This window comes from Rhipicephalus sanguineus, chromosome 1, assembly GCF_013339695.2.
Source record: "Rhipicephalus sanguineus isolate Rsan-2018 chromosome 1, BIME_Rsan_1.4, whole genome shotgun sequence".
NCBI classification, from domain to species: Eukaryota; Metazoa; Arthropoda; class Arachnida; order Ixodida; family Ixodidae; genus Rhipicephalus; species Rhipicephalus sanguineus.
The window spans coordinates 120,750,907-120,766,218 of NC_051176.1; the positions used below are offsets into that span (position 1 = coordinate 120,750,907).

A 15,312-nucleotide genomic window follows, 5' to 3' on the forward strand; every position below is an offset into this window, starting at 1 on the left:
GGTATAGTACTGATTGTTAAATTCGAAGCTGTTCAGTTCGAGGACAAGTCTGATTAAAATTTCAATTACTCTTTTGCTTGGATATGCGTCAGGGTTGTGGTTGCCATATGATTCTACAAGTGCCCTGATACCATCGTCATGTGGTATATTCGTGTATAGTTAACTAACGTCCAACGTTACCAGGAATGCGCCGTCTGGAAATTTTACGTACGGTATTTCCCGAAGAAAATGGTTTGTGTCGCGCAAGAAAGACTCATGTGTGGGTGGTATGTATGTTTTTGATTAAAGAGTCAATATAACTAGATATATGGGTTCAGTTAACGTTCCCGTTCCTGATATAATTGGTCGACCAGGGTTTCCCTCTTTATCAATTTTGGGGAGCCTAAAAACGACCTGGTGCCGAATGTACCGTAACAAGTGCTTTTTGAAGCTGCGGATTGATCTCGGCCTCACATCTAAGCTCCTGCAGAGCTGTCAGGATTATTTCTTTGTGTTCAGTTGTAGGGTCCGAATCGAGATGTTTGTAGAATTTTTGTCATTTAGTTGTCGCTTGCCTTCCTCAATGTAATCCGATGTATTAAGATTAACAATCGCGCCACCTTTGTTTGCTGGTTTAATGACGAGATCTTCGCGTTTGCTCAACGCGAGAAGTGCTTCTCTTTCTTTCTTTGAAATATTATTCATACTTGGTTTGTACACCTTGTACGCATGCATGACATCTTTCTGAACTGCTTCTATATAGAGATCCAAGTGTCGATCCCTGTTGGCGTCTGGGGTCCATTGTCGGCCAATTTTACCGCGGAAAAGTGGATTATCTTTTTCGGGTTTATCGAAGAAATATTCCTCCAATCGTAAATTTCGTGCAAAGTCGTCTAAATCTTTTAGAAGCGTGAATTCATCGTACTTTCCATTGCTAGGGCAGAACGTAAAGTCCACGTGATAGTACAGTCAATTCTTCTTTGCTGAGTTCCTTTTCTGAAAGGTTGATGACAATTGGTTCTTTTGGGGTGTGCTGGTAAGTCTTTCTGAATGTGAGGCGGTCCGGTATTTTCCTTGTGGGCTACAGCGGGTATTACTTGTGCTGGAACGTTATCTCGCGCAAATTTCTTTGTTTTAAGCTTTTTCCCCCGTTTTCTTCTGCTCTAACATGTCGAGTTCTTTGGCCTCCAATTCAGAAAGAGGAAGGTTATGTCCACGGCCGGTCTAGAGGCGCGCGCTCGCTCGCGCGCCTCCAGACCGGCCGTGGTTAGTCCTTGCATACCGCTCCTCGTCCATAAGTGTCATTAGAGTCTTTTCACAGTGTTTAATGGTGGCGTGATCGAGAATTTTGTTCCACTCTTCCATATCTCCTTTAGAAAAATTATGCATCGATTGTGATGCCGATAAGCGCATCCCCTTCGGTGCCGTACCTACCAGTACATATGCCTTGAGGGTACGCACATAAAGTTGGTGCCGTATCCGTTTGTCAACGAGCTTTCTGAGTTTAAGAAAATTTGGACCTGTTTTATGGCTTATATTTCACCTGATGGGGGTGGTATTTGCTCGTTCGCACAGCCATGGAGCATGTTACTTTGCACAGACGCGGCGAGCTGAGCCGCTAGGTACCCGGAGGTCGTACCTGTTTTGGGTGCAGCTTCATTCCGCCGTGCCTCCCGCGACGTGGTGGCCTGTGGACTGCTGCCAGTTGATGCAGGCTGCTCTGCTTGATGCTGGATGGTGCTGGCTGCTGGCTGCCGGTGGTTGAGGCCCAGCCGGCCGTGGTCGTTGGCCCGGGTTCACTTTTGTCGCCTTTTCCGGGGTATGTCTCCTGGCTGGCGTCGACAGGCGAGGTATATATACACGCGTAGCCGGTCGCGCACCCCGTGAAGGTGGTCCCGACCGGATCGGCTGGCTTGTGGAGCTAACGGTGGTTGTTTCAGGGGCCACTTTGTTCGCGTTGTTCCCCTCGCCGCTTCGACAAGCGTCACCAGGATGGTCACGCTGAAGTGCCTGTGAGTAGGATATCGTCTCCCGATGCTCGTACGCCTCCGGCTGCGGTGCGTGGTCCTGCCAGTCGGTGATGTATATGTATGGCCGCCGTAGATCAAGGAGCAGGTTATAAAAGTTCCACGCGAGGAGAGACACTCCAGCAAAGCTCGGGTGTAGACCATCAGCAGCGAGCACGGCGCATGGAGGGAACCTGTCGATTGCATGGTCCACATCATACTATGGTCCACATAGAACACACCTTCTCTCACATGGCACAAATTCAAAAGACGAGAGTCGAATTCCCGAGCCTCGCGGTTGAACCTCGTCACCGCCCGCCAGTTGCGTCGGAGAAGCCGTTCATTGGGGCCTCGTGGGAGCACCAGGGTAGCAAATACCATAGTGATGTCCGGTCTCTGGGATCGGATGCGGTCAAGTAGTGCCACGCGTACCGGTCGAGTGCTGTTCGGGCATCTGTACCGGCAATGTCATTGGACCCGACGTCCCAGCTATCTTTAGCCAAGGGGTAAAAAATGCAATATTAGAGGCACGGAAGTTAAATCAGTTGCAAATTGCTGACAGCCACCTTGCGCACTACAGACAATTTTTGTTTTGTAATTAATCAATTTGTTAATTATCATTATTTATCTAAATTGCCATTATTGACTTTAGGCAAGAAAGGGGACTTGCAAAGTTCGAGCACGTCTTCAGAAAACCCCATTGCATTATTTGTGATAAAGAAAGTCTCACGTATACCACTTTTTCCAAGCTGCAAAGAAAGCCCGCGAAATACAAAAAATCACGCCATATCCACGAAGTGATTGAGGAGCTGGCTCGGAGAAGATCGGGAAAGCCCGTGAATCTTCCGTACAAGTCCTCTATCATCATATGAAGACGTGACACAGGTTGTTATGTATATACATATATACACAATGTTTTATTAATTTACAATTTTGATGAACCATATACACAATTTACAATTATATACACATTGATGAAGTATATATGCAAGAGCGTCTGATCCTCCATTGTCGACACTTGCAGACGCAACGCTCCTAATGTTCTTTCAATTTGAAAACTGCCCTCGAGACGCGCACGACAAAGTGGCCCTAAAAATAGCTGTCCGACGCTCGCCTGGCTGCCGACAGCGAACGTGCTGCTCTCAGCCGTGGTTTGACCGAACGAAATCAGCTGAGACCGTGACTCGCCCGCTCCGCTGCAGCGGTAGACCGATAAGTTAACGGTGGTTTCTTTGCACGCGTCAGCGCGCGTGAGAGTGCAAGTTGTAGTGAGCGCGGGCCAAGAAACCACCGTTAACTTGTCGGTCTACCGCTGCAACGGAGCGGGTCCAGTCACGGTCTCAGCTGATTTCGTTCGGTTAAACCACGGCTGAGAGCAGCACGTTCGCTGCCGCGCGAATGCGCTAGTCACGTGGTTCACTATCAGCAATTTGCAACTGATTTCACTCGCCTGCCTCTATAATATTGTATTTTTAACCCTTATCTAAAAGCAGCTGGTACCCGGTATATATATATATATATATCGGGTAGCAAATATGAGAGACGGGCCGTGGCTCATACGCCATACTTTTATTCCATTCACGCTCACTTCTTCATCCTCGGCTTCTCCTACCATGGCTTCATACGTCACACACACACACACACACACACACACACACACACACACACACACACACACACATATATATATATATATATATATATATATATATATATATATATATATATATATATATATATATATATATATATATATATATATATATATGTATTGTTAAGCGGTCGGCGACAATGCACTGTGGCGACAGTCAAGGCAAAAGCACGGGCTCCGAGCGCGAGCGGCGTTTAGAAGAGGACGACCCACTAGGAGCCGCTGGAGAGCGCAACCGTTAAGCAGTACCAATTGCTTCGCCACAATTACCCCGGGTACGAAAGGGAGCCGTCCGGCGACCTAACAGCTCGTTACTATAAGTGGGTCATAGTAGGCCTTGAGGCGCTCCACGTTGACTATGTCGCGCCCTCGACGGCGCATGTCCGAAGCTGGTTCGATGGGTTCGATCAGGTAGTTGACCGGGGATGTGCGCTCGACGACCCGGTAGGGACCTTCGTATTTCGGCAGTAGTTTTGAAGAGAGGCCGGTTGCAGTGGTAGGGACCGAGAGCCATACGAGCGCTCCGGGGAGGAACGTGGACTCAGAAGTGGTGGTGCCACCGCGAAGGCTCTTCTGCCGCTCTTGTTCGTGCGTTGTAAAGGCCTTTGCAAGCTCGCGACACTCTTCAGCAAGCCTGGCTGTGTCAGAAATAGGCGCACAATCAGATGGATCCGGCTTGTAGGGTAGTATCGTGTCAATGGTGTGCAAAGGGTGCCTTCCGTACAAGAGGAAGAAGGGTGAAAAACCAGTAGTGCTCTGAGGGGCGGTATTATAGGCGTAGGTGACGAAGGGCAGAATGGCATCCCAATTTGTGTGATCGGCGGCGACGTACATTGAGAGCATGTCGCCGAGCGTGCGGTTGAAGCGTTCGGTTAGGCCATTCGTCTGCGGGTGGTAAGCAGTAGTTTTGCGATGAACAGCATGGCACTCTTTGAGAATGGCTTCGACGACTTCCGACAAGAAGACACGGCCTCGATCGCTGAGAAGCTCCTGGGGTGGACCGTGACGCAGCATGAATCGGTGTAGCAGGAAGGAGGCAACATCACGCGCTGTAGCCGCTGGGAGGGCAGCGGTTTCGGCGTATCGCGTTAGATGGTCAACGGCGACGATGGCCCAACGGTTACCAGCCGACGTCAGAGGAAGTGGTCCATACAAATCGATGCCCAGGCGCCCAAACGGACGGTTAGGGCAAGCAGGGGCGTAGCCAGAAATATTTTTCGGGGGGGGGGGGGGGTTCAACCATACTTTCTTTATGTTCGTGCGTGCGTTTGTATGTGTGCGTGCATATATACGCAAGCAAAACTGAAAAATTTCGGGGGGGGGGGGGTTGAACCCCCCCAACCCCCTCCTTGGCTACGCCCTTGAGGGCAAGGTAATGGTTGTAGACCGACTGGTGACACGTGCGTTGAAGGTTTTCGGCGTTGGCAATCGAGGCAGGAGCGGAAGAACTTCTGCACGTAGCGGTACATTCCTCGCCAGAAGTATCGTTGTCGAATGCGGTGGTAAGTTTTGGATACCCCAGAGTGCGCGCATTGCGGATCAGAGTGGAAGGACTCGCATATTTCAGCACGCAGACTTCGGGGTATCACAAGTAGCCACTGGCGGCCGTCGGCGTTGAAATTGCGTCGGTGCAGTAGGTCGTCACGATTGGCGAAATGGTGGGCTTGACGACGCAACGCGCGAGTGGTTGGTGTTGTCGACGGATCAGTGAGCAAGTCTATTAGCGAAGCGATCCATTTATCCTTGCGCTGCTCGGTAGCGATGGTGTGAACATCGATAGAAGAAACAGCAGTGTGAGACACTGAGCAGGAGGCATTGTCGTCAGGCAAGGGGGAGCGCGAGAGGGCGTCGGCGTCAGCATGCTGACGTCCGTTGCGGTACAGCACGCGGATGTCATAGTCTTGCAGGCGAAGTGCCCAACGGGCGAGACGGCCCGAGGGATCCTTCAATGACGACAGCCAGCATAGTGCGTGGTGATCGGTGACGACATCAAATGGGCGACCATACAAATAAGGTCGGAATTTTGTAAGGGCCCAGATGATCGCCAGGCACTCTTTTTCCGTGACAGTGTAATTGGCCTCGGCTCTATACGTACGACTTGCGTAGGTGACGACATATTCGGGGAACCCTGATTTGCGTTGCGCAAGAACAGCACCGAGGCATACACCGCTGGCGTCCGTGTGTACCTCCGTTGGGGCCGTAGGGTCGTAGTGGCGTAGTATGGGAGGAGACGTCAACAAACGACGGAGCTTTGCGAACGCGTCGTCGCATTCGGACGACCACGAATGTAGGGGCCCGTTACTTCCAAGGAGCTTCGTCAGCGGCGATATGATGGTGGCAAAGTTGCGTATGAAACGTCGAAAATAGGAGCACAGTCTATACGAAACTGCGCAGTTCTTTGACGGACGTAGGTTTGGGAAATTCGGCCACGGCCCAAAGCTTGGCCGGATCGGGAAGGATTCCGTGCTTGGACACGACGTAGCCTAGGATTGTCAGCTGCCGTGCTGCAAATCGGCACTTCTTCAGGTTCAGTTGGAGGCCGGCGTTGGTCAAACGCGTCAAAACATGCCGCAGACGTTGAAGATGCGTGGAGAAGTCCGGAGCGAAAACGACAACGTCGTCCAGGTAACACAAGCACGTGTGCCATTTCAAGTTGCGCAGAACGGTGTCCATGCGCTCGAAGGTCGCGGGCGCATTGCACAGACCAAACGGCATGACGTGGAACTCGTACAAGCCGTCGTGCGTGACAAAGGCTGTCTTTGGTCGAGCGTCATCAGCCATGGGTACTTGCCAGTACCCCGAGCGCAAATCGAGAGATGAAAAGTATTCTGCTCCTTGGAGGCTGTCAATCACGTCGTCGATTCGCGGCAGTGGATAAACATCCTTCCGAGTGATCTTGTTGAGCCTTCGGTAGTCCACACAGAAGCGAACAGAACCGTCCTTCTTGGCAACGAGAACAACAGGAGACGCCCACGGGCTGTCCGAGGGTCGAATAACGTCGCGTCGAAGCATATCGTCCACTTGCTCATTAATTACCCGACGTTCTGTGGGATACACGCGATATGGACGTTGCCGCAGTGGTGGTTGGGCGCCAGTGTCGATGCGATGCGTAACAGCGGACGTGCGGCCGAGAGAAGTTTGCCCGACATCGAAAGAAGAACGAAATTCTTCCAACAGGCACAGAAGCTGGGAACGCTGGACCGACGTAAGGTTGTCAGCAATGGAGGGACCAAATACATCCGCGGGTGAGGAATCAGACGTGGAAACGGCACTGATGGTACGGGAACTGGTGCAGTGCGAGTCATCGGGTGCGTCCAGGACTTGTGCGTCTTCGAGGGGCTCCACTCTGCCGAGACATTCCCCTCGCACCAACGTAACAATGTGCGGGGATGGATTGGTAACAAAAATAGCGGTGCTACCCTGAGTGACTTGCACGGTCGCGAAAGGTACCAGCAACCCTTTCCTAGTGCAAACGCGGTCAGATGGCGAAAGGAGTGCAATTGTGTCGCAGAGACCGGGGCAGTAAACTGGCACAGCCGTCGACGAGTTTGGAGGAACTTTGGTATCGTCTTTGACGAGGGTCTTGGTGAATGCCGATGGACTGTCTGCCGGCGTCAAATGTGAGAACGGTGAGAGTTCGAGGGCGGCTGGTGCGCAGTGAATTATTGCGTCGTGGCGGGAGAGAAAATCCCATCCCAGGATGACGTCGTGGGAGCATGCAGCAATTATGACGAACTCGACGTCGTACAGAACGCCCTGAATGACGACGCGAGAAGTGCATACTGCTGTAGGCCTAATACTCTGGGAGCTGGCGGTACGGAGGGACATCCCTGAAAGTGGCGTCGTCACTTTTCGAAGTAAGCGGCTAAGCTTTGCGTCCATAACGGATACGGCGGCTCCAGTGTCGACAAGGGCAGATGCGCGAACACCGTCCACAAACACGTCTATGACATTCGATGGACTTCGCTGAGGGCTTTTACAGTTCGATAGCGTCGCAGCCCTTGCCTCGTGGACTGCGACGACTAGTTTTCCTGCTCTCGTGCGACAGAACGTGGCCGCATTGGTGACAGTGAGCGACGGCGTGGAGACGGAGAGCGGCAAGTGGATGGAGCTGGGCGTGACGTCGGCGATATAGGCGGGTCGTAGAATGCACGGCTGGACTGGCTGGTGGTGGTTGACGCGACTCGAGGCGGCTGCACGCGATGGCAGTAACGGGCCACGTGACCGGCATAACCTCATGCAAAGCAGATGGGCCGATTATCGGGTGTGCGCCATCGGTTCGCCGGGGCAGGTCCCGTCCACGTCGCAGGATGCGATTGACGGGGCGGCTGCTGAAATGACTGCAAGGTGGGTTGCAGTCGGGGCCTAGGGATGACGGCAGCATACGTAGCCGGCACGCCCGCTTCGAAAGACGGAGGTCTAGCGGCGGCTTCGGCGTAACTCAACGGTGCAGCAGCAGGGATTGCCTGGTGCGTCCTGGCGACAACCTGAGCGTAACTCTGTGGCGCAGGAGCCGGAGGTTGCTGGTGGTACTCAGGCATCACCTCCGCGATTTCCTGCTCAATCGCTCGGCGGATGGGAGGAAGAAGGGTCGTCGACGACTGTTGAACGTGCGGCGGGTGGGCGAAGGCCAGGAGAGAGAACTGGCGTGCGATTTCCTCGCGCACGAATGCCTTCATTTCTGCCAGCAGCGTGGCCTGGTCAGGTATGGCCGCCAAGCCAGCAAGCTCTTCGTCGTGTGATGGAGAGCGACGGGTCATCGAACGTTGCCGGCGGAGCTCCTCGTAGCTCTGGCACAGTGTTATGACCTCCACCAATTTGTTAAGCGGTTTATTGGACAGCACTCGGTGACAATGCACTATGGCGACAGTCAAGGCAAAAGCACGGGCTCCGAGCGCGAGCGGCGTTTAGAAGAGGACGACCCACTAGGAGCCGCTGGAGAGCGCAACCGTTAAGCAGTACCAGTTGCTTCGCCACAATATATATATATATATATATATATATATATATATATATATATATATATATATATATATATATATATATATACAGTAGATTTATATATATAATAGAGGGGGAGACAGAAAATTAGGTGGGTAGATGAGATTAAGAAGTTTGCAGGTATTACGTGGCAGCAGAAAGCACAGGACCGGGTTGATTGGCGGAACATGGGAGAGGCCTTTGCCCTGCAGTGGGCGTAGACAGGCTGATGATGATGATATAATAGTTTTTCAGGAAAAGGTTCCTGGGTATTAGGTTAATGATATGAATAAAATTCACAATGAAAAAAAAAAACATAACACCATTTATTCTGACGTTCCGGCCGGGGACCGGGCGTTTGCATTCCCATAGGCGTGCGCAGGGGGGGGGGGGGGGGGCAAAGGGGCGCCCCTCCCTAGTCACCTAGCTAAGAGGGGGGGGGGGGGCACAAAGTCTGACCCATGCATTGACTTCATAGGGAGGGGGGGGGGGGCTGCGATGAACCATCGCCTAAGGTCCCTAGATAATAATCTAGGGACCTTACCTTCGCCTATAGGGTGCCTTGATGCCCGCGCGCTCCGCTCATCGAGGTGAGCCTTCGCCCGCATTCGCCCCCCTGAAGGAGAACCCTGTGCACGCCTATGCACATTCCCGTAATACATACACAGATACATACACAACTGCAATTTGTTCGAACATAACCAGGGGCGGGGCCAGAACACACAAACGGACAAGAAATAGATACATAACGAATAAAGAGAGCGAGAGGAGCAAAGCTAGGAGTGCAGTTCGAACGCGCACAGCGCCGGCGAAAAAAAAAGAAAGAAAAACCGAAGAAGTGAGAAAGATAGGAACGCGACTTCCACGCTAAAAGGGGAGCGCCATTGCTTCGGGACACCTTACACACACACACACACACACACACACACACACACACACACACACACACACACACACACACACACACACACACACACACATTGGTGCTTATTTTACTCTTCTACCACGCTATATTGCATATGCTAATGTGGTTCCTTCCCGACATGAAGCCTGTATAGGACCTTTTTGCGAAGCAGTTAATTAACAAAAACCCGTTAAAGTTAATTATTCCGCTGTGTTAGGGTGGCTAGCTGTGTTACGTCAAACCGGAAGTCTACGTGACGAACTTTGAAAAAAGGCGCGTCACCGACTCGCAGCGGACTGGCGGAATCTGGTCAGGAAAAGTGGGAAAACTCTAAATGAGCGCAAACAGCTCTTTTGTATCGTTTGTCTGTGAGAAGTAGCGCCACAGTGGCAGCGGCCTAGTTGTATAGAAAAAAAAAAAAAGTGGAAATTGCGTTTATTATTATTTTTTTTGCAGGGTACTGCGCGAGAGAATAAGATAAGCACGAAACAGCGTCGATCATGAGGAAAGGAAACATCATCCTAAGTTCCTTTATCTTCCTCCGTGCTTCCTTCCGTCTTCCATGAAGCCACGACTGGAATTTCGTCCTTCACTGCTTCACTTGACCGAGTTGAGCACAGCGCCGCTACTCGATTGAAAATCATGCCGCGCTTCTCAATAATCGCTGCAGATTATGGCGGATATGCAGTGACTTGTTCTGCCTTGACGTGTCGCTCCCATCGACTTTCTCAAGCATGCAACTACATTCTAGTACAGTGTACACTGTACACGCTGTACATGCAACACAAGTCAAGGTTAAAGCCCCTCCATGCGTTTTCCGCCATGGAGGGGCTTTAGTCAAGGTGGAGCGTGGGGGTTATTTACTTTAGTAAGCGCTCTGTCGCTATGTGGCGCCAGCCGCGTCCCCGGCGCTGGGATGGTGGGAATGGTTATTGCTCTAGTTTCGGGCTTTCGGCCAAGTTTCGGCTTTCGGGCTGACTGCCTGTTTGTAGTTGATCATTCTAGTAGCAGACGGCACGTGGTTGCTGCGAGCTGTGCAATCGTGATAAAGTGCCGGACAGTGCGACAATGTTTTGACTGGCGGTGTTGCTTTCTGCCTGTTGTCACCGAGCTTCCACATTATTTGTTCCACACGCTCATGAACTATGGTCCCACTTGGGTCTCTTCGAAAGGCTAGCGCTGCTTTTACTCGCCTCTGTCACTGCAAAGATATTGTCAGAGCTTGTTCAAGCGATGGTGGTGGTAAGAAATCCAAGTTCGTAGTAGAGGAGGATCCTCCTGAACGCAGAGCATTTAAAATTTTGCGGGATGAGTTCAGAGGTTATTTGAAACCGAAGAGCTCTGAAGTACAAGAGCCGCTTTTCCCCAAGGAAGTGGATATTCTCGTTGTTGGTGGAGGCATCATGGGATCATCTATTGCCTACTGGCTCAAGCAGAGAGCGCCCGAGAGTTTCACCCTGGGCGTGCTAGAGCGTGATTTGACGGTGAGTGATTGAGCCGTAAATGCATACGCTTTAACAGTTTCATACAACCATGATACGGAAAGCTATGATGTTTTGTGCGGTGAGAGCTGCGACTAGTTTCTTTGTAGAAAATGGTGCATCCGGAAGATGCTCTTTTCAGTGTGCGTTTCTATACATTGCTTTGACAAGGCCATAAAATGTCGCTATTGGGTCTTGTTTCTTGTAGTATGCCCGATCGTCAACAGTGCTGTCGATTGGAGGAATAAGGCAGCAGTTTTCGTTGCCAGAAAACGTCCAGCTCTCCATGTTCAGCGCCGAGTTTCTTAGAAACGTCAAGCAGAACCTTAGTGTTTTGGGTAAGTTCCTTAGTATTTATTGTAGACACGTATCGAAAAAACAAATCGCCAACATACTATAAGCCTTCTATGCCTGCAGATTTCGACCCACCTGATATACAGTTTCAGCCACACGGCTACCTGTTTCTTGCCTCCGAGAAAGGAGCGGACCAAATGGTGAAAAACGCTAGGAATGCAAGAGTAAGTATTGTGGCATTGACTATAGATCTACCAAATGCACAAATTTGCACAAGGTTTGCTTTTGTGCACTGAAGATGTCTGCTCAAGGAAGCGTCAAAGCAGATTGATTGCGAATATCTTCGAGCCCTGTGAATTCCATTTAAAATCAACAGTGTAAATCTCTTTGTGACTGATCCGTCCCTGAAGCACGTCCTGACATAAGTACTGCATTGTCAAAGTAACCTTTGTGCTAAACACCCAAGTTAAATGCTGCACTGTTTTACAGAGTTGTGTTTAGGTATTGTGCATTGAACTTTATATGCACATGTTCTCTGCAATAGGCATTAACGCTATAGGCCTGGTGCACTCACTTGGTGGCGCCACTGCTCTCCAGATGTGCAGTGCCAATGCGGCCAAGCGGGCATAATAGGCAGTTTTAGAATAGCGTACGCTAAGTTAGCGTTTGCGGCCCGCTATTTCCGTCACTTAACGGGAGCCCGCAAGCGGTTAGCGTACGGCGCATGCGCAGTTGCGCGAAAGGCCACCGCAAAGCTTTGCGTACGCTATTCTAAAACTGCCTAATGTCTCGGTTCTCTTCCTGGCACGTAGGTCGAAGTTGGACAGCGGCAATGCAAAATGAGCCTCCACTTGCAATTTCGTGGCTACAGACGAATATCCAATGCTCATGAATAGTTCAAACAGGGTAGTTTGCTTTGCAGTGGCGACTTGTGCGCTGCTAATCACGTTTATTGCACGAGAGAACTCCAATGTGCCATCAGTTCGTCAGAAATCTTTAGAAAGAGTATCACACAAATGAAGAACCTGCAGTGCAACGTGTGTTAGGGGCGAGTAGACTGTGTTTTCCTGGCATCCATTCCGGTTATATACCTGTTTCTTAAAGCTCGAGTCTCTGGTAAAGCTTATATTTAGAAAATCACTTTCTATCGCCAGCTTGGCACGTTCACTTGTGCCGTGATCAGCGTGCATTAGCAGGAAGGTGGGCTAGTTGCTTGGGTTGGTTTTACATACTAGCAGCGATTAAAACAAACAAACAACCAACCACATGAAGCATTTGTCCTGTATTATTCGTATTGTACTCACATTTTCACTTATCCAAAAAGATGTTTTGCACAGTGTGAACCGACGCTCACTTTTACTCGAGAATAGTTCGCTGACTGATTTCTTAGTGTGCAGTGTAGGGCGTGCCAATGGCTTCTGCCAAGTGCGCTGCAGGTCCGTACACAATGTGTGTAGATGTCTCTTTGCATAGAGGTCCATTGTCATAGTGTGCTTGCACCATCCATGACATTCAGCCTTGCAGGTTAAATAGTGACAAAAAAGAAAAAAGACAGTCGGTCCATGCACGCACAGAAGTAGGTGCTTTCACACAGTCCGTAGAACAGAACCAGTCGGCTCGAGTGCGGCACAGGAGGTGAAAATTCTAAGTTTCAGACAACCTAATCGGTCCACTGCAGCACCAGAAAACGGACACGCCACATGAAGAATACAGGACGGATGCATCATGACAGGTCTCTTCGTCCACGTCAAATCAACCAAACCAAATGTGCAAATTTTACCTTCGGCAGCTCTCCTGCTGCGTTCTTACAGCTATTGCATCCCCACACGCAACACTTTGTATAAGCAGGCTTTTTTTCACTGTGTACACACATTCGTGTTGCTAGAGGCCATGGTAAACCTGGTGCGGCTGTGAGGAGGGAACAGAGACTTTTCGGCAGCATTTGCCATCCGTCGCTGCAGTGGCACTGCATGTCCGATTCAAAACACTAGCACACAAGGCCTATGGGCCGAGTGTGCTGCTCTTTGGAGCCGAACTGGCAGCGGTACCTGATGCAGGTGAAAAGTTAGGATTGTCGTTTGTTGCTTGCGGCTGTGCAGTCACGATAGAATAGCATGGCACCGCATCGAAAGGTTGTGAAAATGTTGCAAAAGTCAGACACTTTTCCGTACTGCTGTGTGCATGACTGCCACAACAGCTGCAGGAACACCATTGGAAAACAACTGCCTGCAAAAATTCCACCAGATCTCATAGAAATCACACAAAAATGAAAGAAAACAACTGTCAACCACAGCTGCATGTGCGGTACGTAAATGATGCCTATAACTTTGTCCATGAATGTCCTTGCTCTCTTGTGCGCTTTTCAGCCTTTTATTATTGATTTGATTTGTATTCACAAACATGCAAGGACGCAAAAGAATAGGGAGAGGAGCAGTCTGACAACTGCCACCTGAAGCGGCACAATGGCTGCCAGCGTCTTTTGCTCTCACGCATGATTTCTTCTTGCTACCCCAAACGTTGAGCAGTGGCAGCTGGTGCACAATCAGACATGCATTTAACAGCATCCACTTCATTCAGAACGAAGAGCTCAATACCTCTGCACTCGTAGAGCATAGAAAAATAAAAAGCGCACCTCCACTCTTATGTCGTAGTCCACAGCTTTCATTCTTGCCATGCATTTCGTGATGACGTCTGAAGGCCCAGTTGTACTCGGCCATTCTTTTATTATACCGCATACCTAATTGTTCACATACAAATTCGTGCCAGGCTACACACAACTCGTTGAAGCACCTGTCAACATCTTCAATCCTACGGAAACCTTAGAACAACACACAATGGTTGCTTCTCGCCGTTATGTTCATGCATGAGTTGGCGACACACTTTTCTGGCACTCACACGCCTTACGTTCACATTGCCTGAAATAGTTTGTGTGCGTGCATGTGGTACTGCTGCCCGTATGGTGTCTGGGAAGTGGAACGGCACTCAGTGTTTCTTGTTTCCAGGGCTGCAGCCATGTGTGTGTTTTTTTTTTTTTTTTCACTGCGTGAGGGCAAGCTCACAGCTTGGTTTTAAGTGATATGTGGGACGAAGAGGTCTCTGCTTTTCTCGTGTGCCTTGAGGTGAAAAGGAGACGAAAGGTTGGTTGAATGCCAACACGAGTCACTGACAGACCAGTTTTCCACCAAAAAGTGAAATACACACAAGTAAACGTGAGTCATCATAGTGCACTTATACACAAAAAGGCTCTGATCGCTCTCATTGCAACCACCTCCCCCGTCCTGAAACATGCAGAGGCGCACATAGTAATCCTAACAGTGGTCCGCTGGCGACGCAGAGGGCGCTGCATGTTCAGGAGCAGCAGTACTGCCATACCAGCTGTCTAGGTCTACACAGCTTGTATGTCAGAATGACATAGTGTAAGACATGGCATGAACAATTAGTTCAGCTTCATTATGCCACTGCGCAATGTTTTCTTAATCTTGTGGCACCCTTCGGGAGTTGTACAATTTCTGGTCTCTGTACTGTATCATTTCTCGCACACTGAGGTGCCCTGAGATGTAGCAGGTGCACATGACAGGGTGCCTCTGTACATTGCTACAACATGCCATTTTGGTTTTGGTCTATGTGCTCTGCAGCCTTTGAAACAATGAGCCATTAATGTGACTGCTGCATGTGAAAAGCTTAGATAAAGGCATCCCAGAAACCAGCAAAGAAATTTTGAAAATTAACCAGTTTGACAGATTACGCTCCCATGCTGTGGTAGCTTAGTGGCTAAGGTGTTGCGCTGCTAAACTTAAAGGAGTACTGACATGAATTTTAAAATTTTCCGGGTTGTTGCTCTAAATGAAAGCACGGGTGTCGAGAACCCTAAAAAGAGTGTCGTGGTGCCTGGGGATGCATTGCATATATTTTTAATACCGCTTCTTTCAACCAGCAGTTTCGGTTTCGGTTTCGAGAGGGCGGCTTCATAGTGACGTGTCAAGTCGGCCCGTGACGTCACGGGCAGACTGCAACCCA

At 50.0% G+C, this 15,312-nt stretch overlaps 1 protein-coding gene across 1 annotated transcript in view; it reads left to right on the forward strand.

The window, feature by feature from the left end:
- The first annotated feature begins 10,493 nt into the window (after positions 1–10,493).
- LOC119397021 (FAD-dependent oxidoreductase domain-containing protein 1-like) overlaps positions 10,494–15,312 on the forward strand; it is a 54,047-nt gene continuing 49,228 nt past the window's right edge. Inside the window, 4 exon segments of the mRNA XM_037664445.2 lie at positions 10,494–11,004; positions 11,210–11,339; positions 11,419–11,504; positions 11,506–11,519. Of these exon segments, the coding sequence (XP_037520373.1) occupies positions 10,666–11,004; positions 11,210–11,339; positions 11,419–11,504; positions 11,506–11,519 (569 nt within the window). The 5' untranslated portion in view covers positions 10,494–10,665.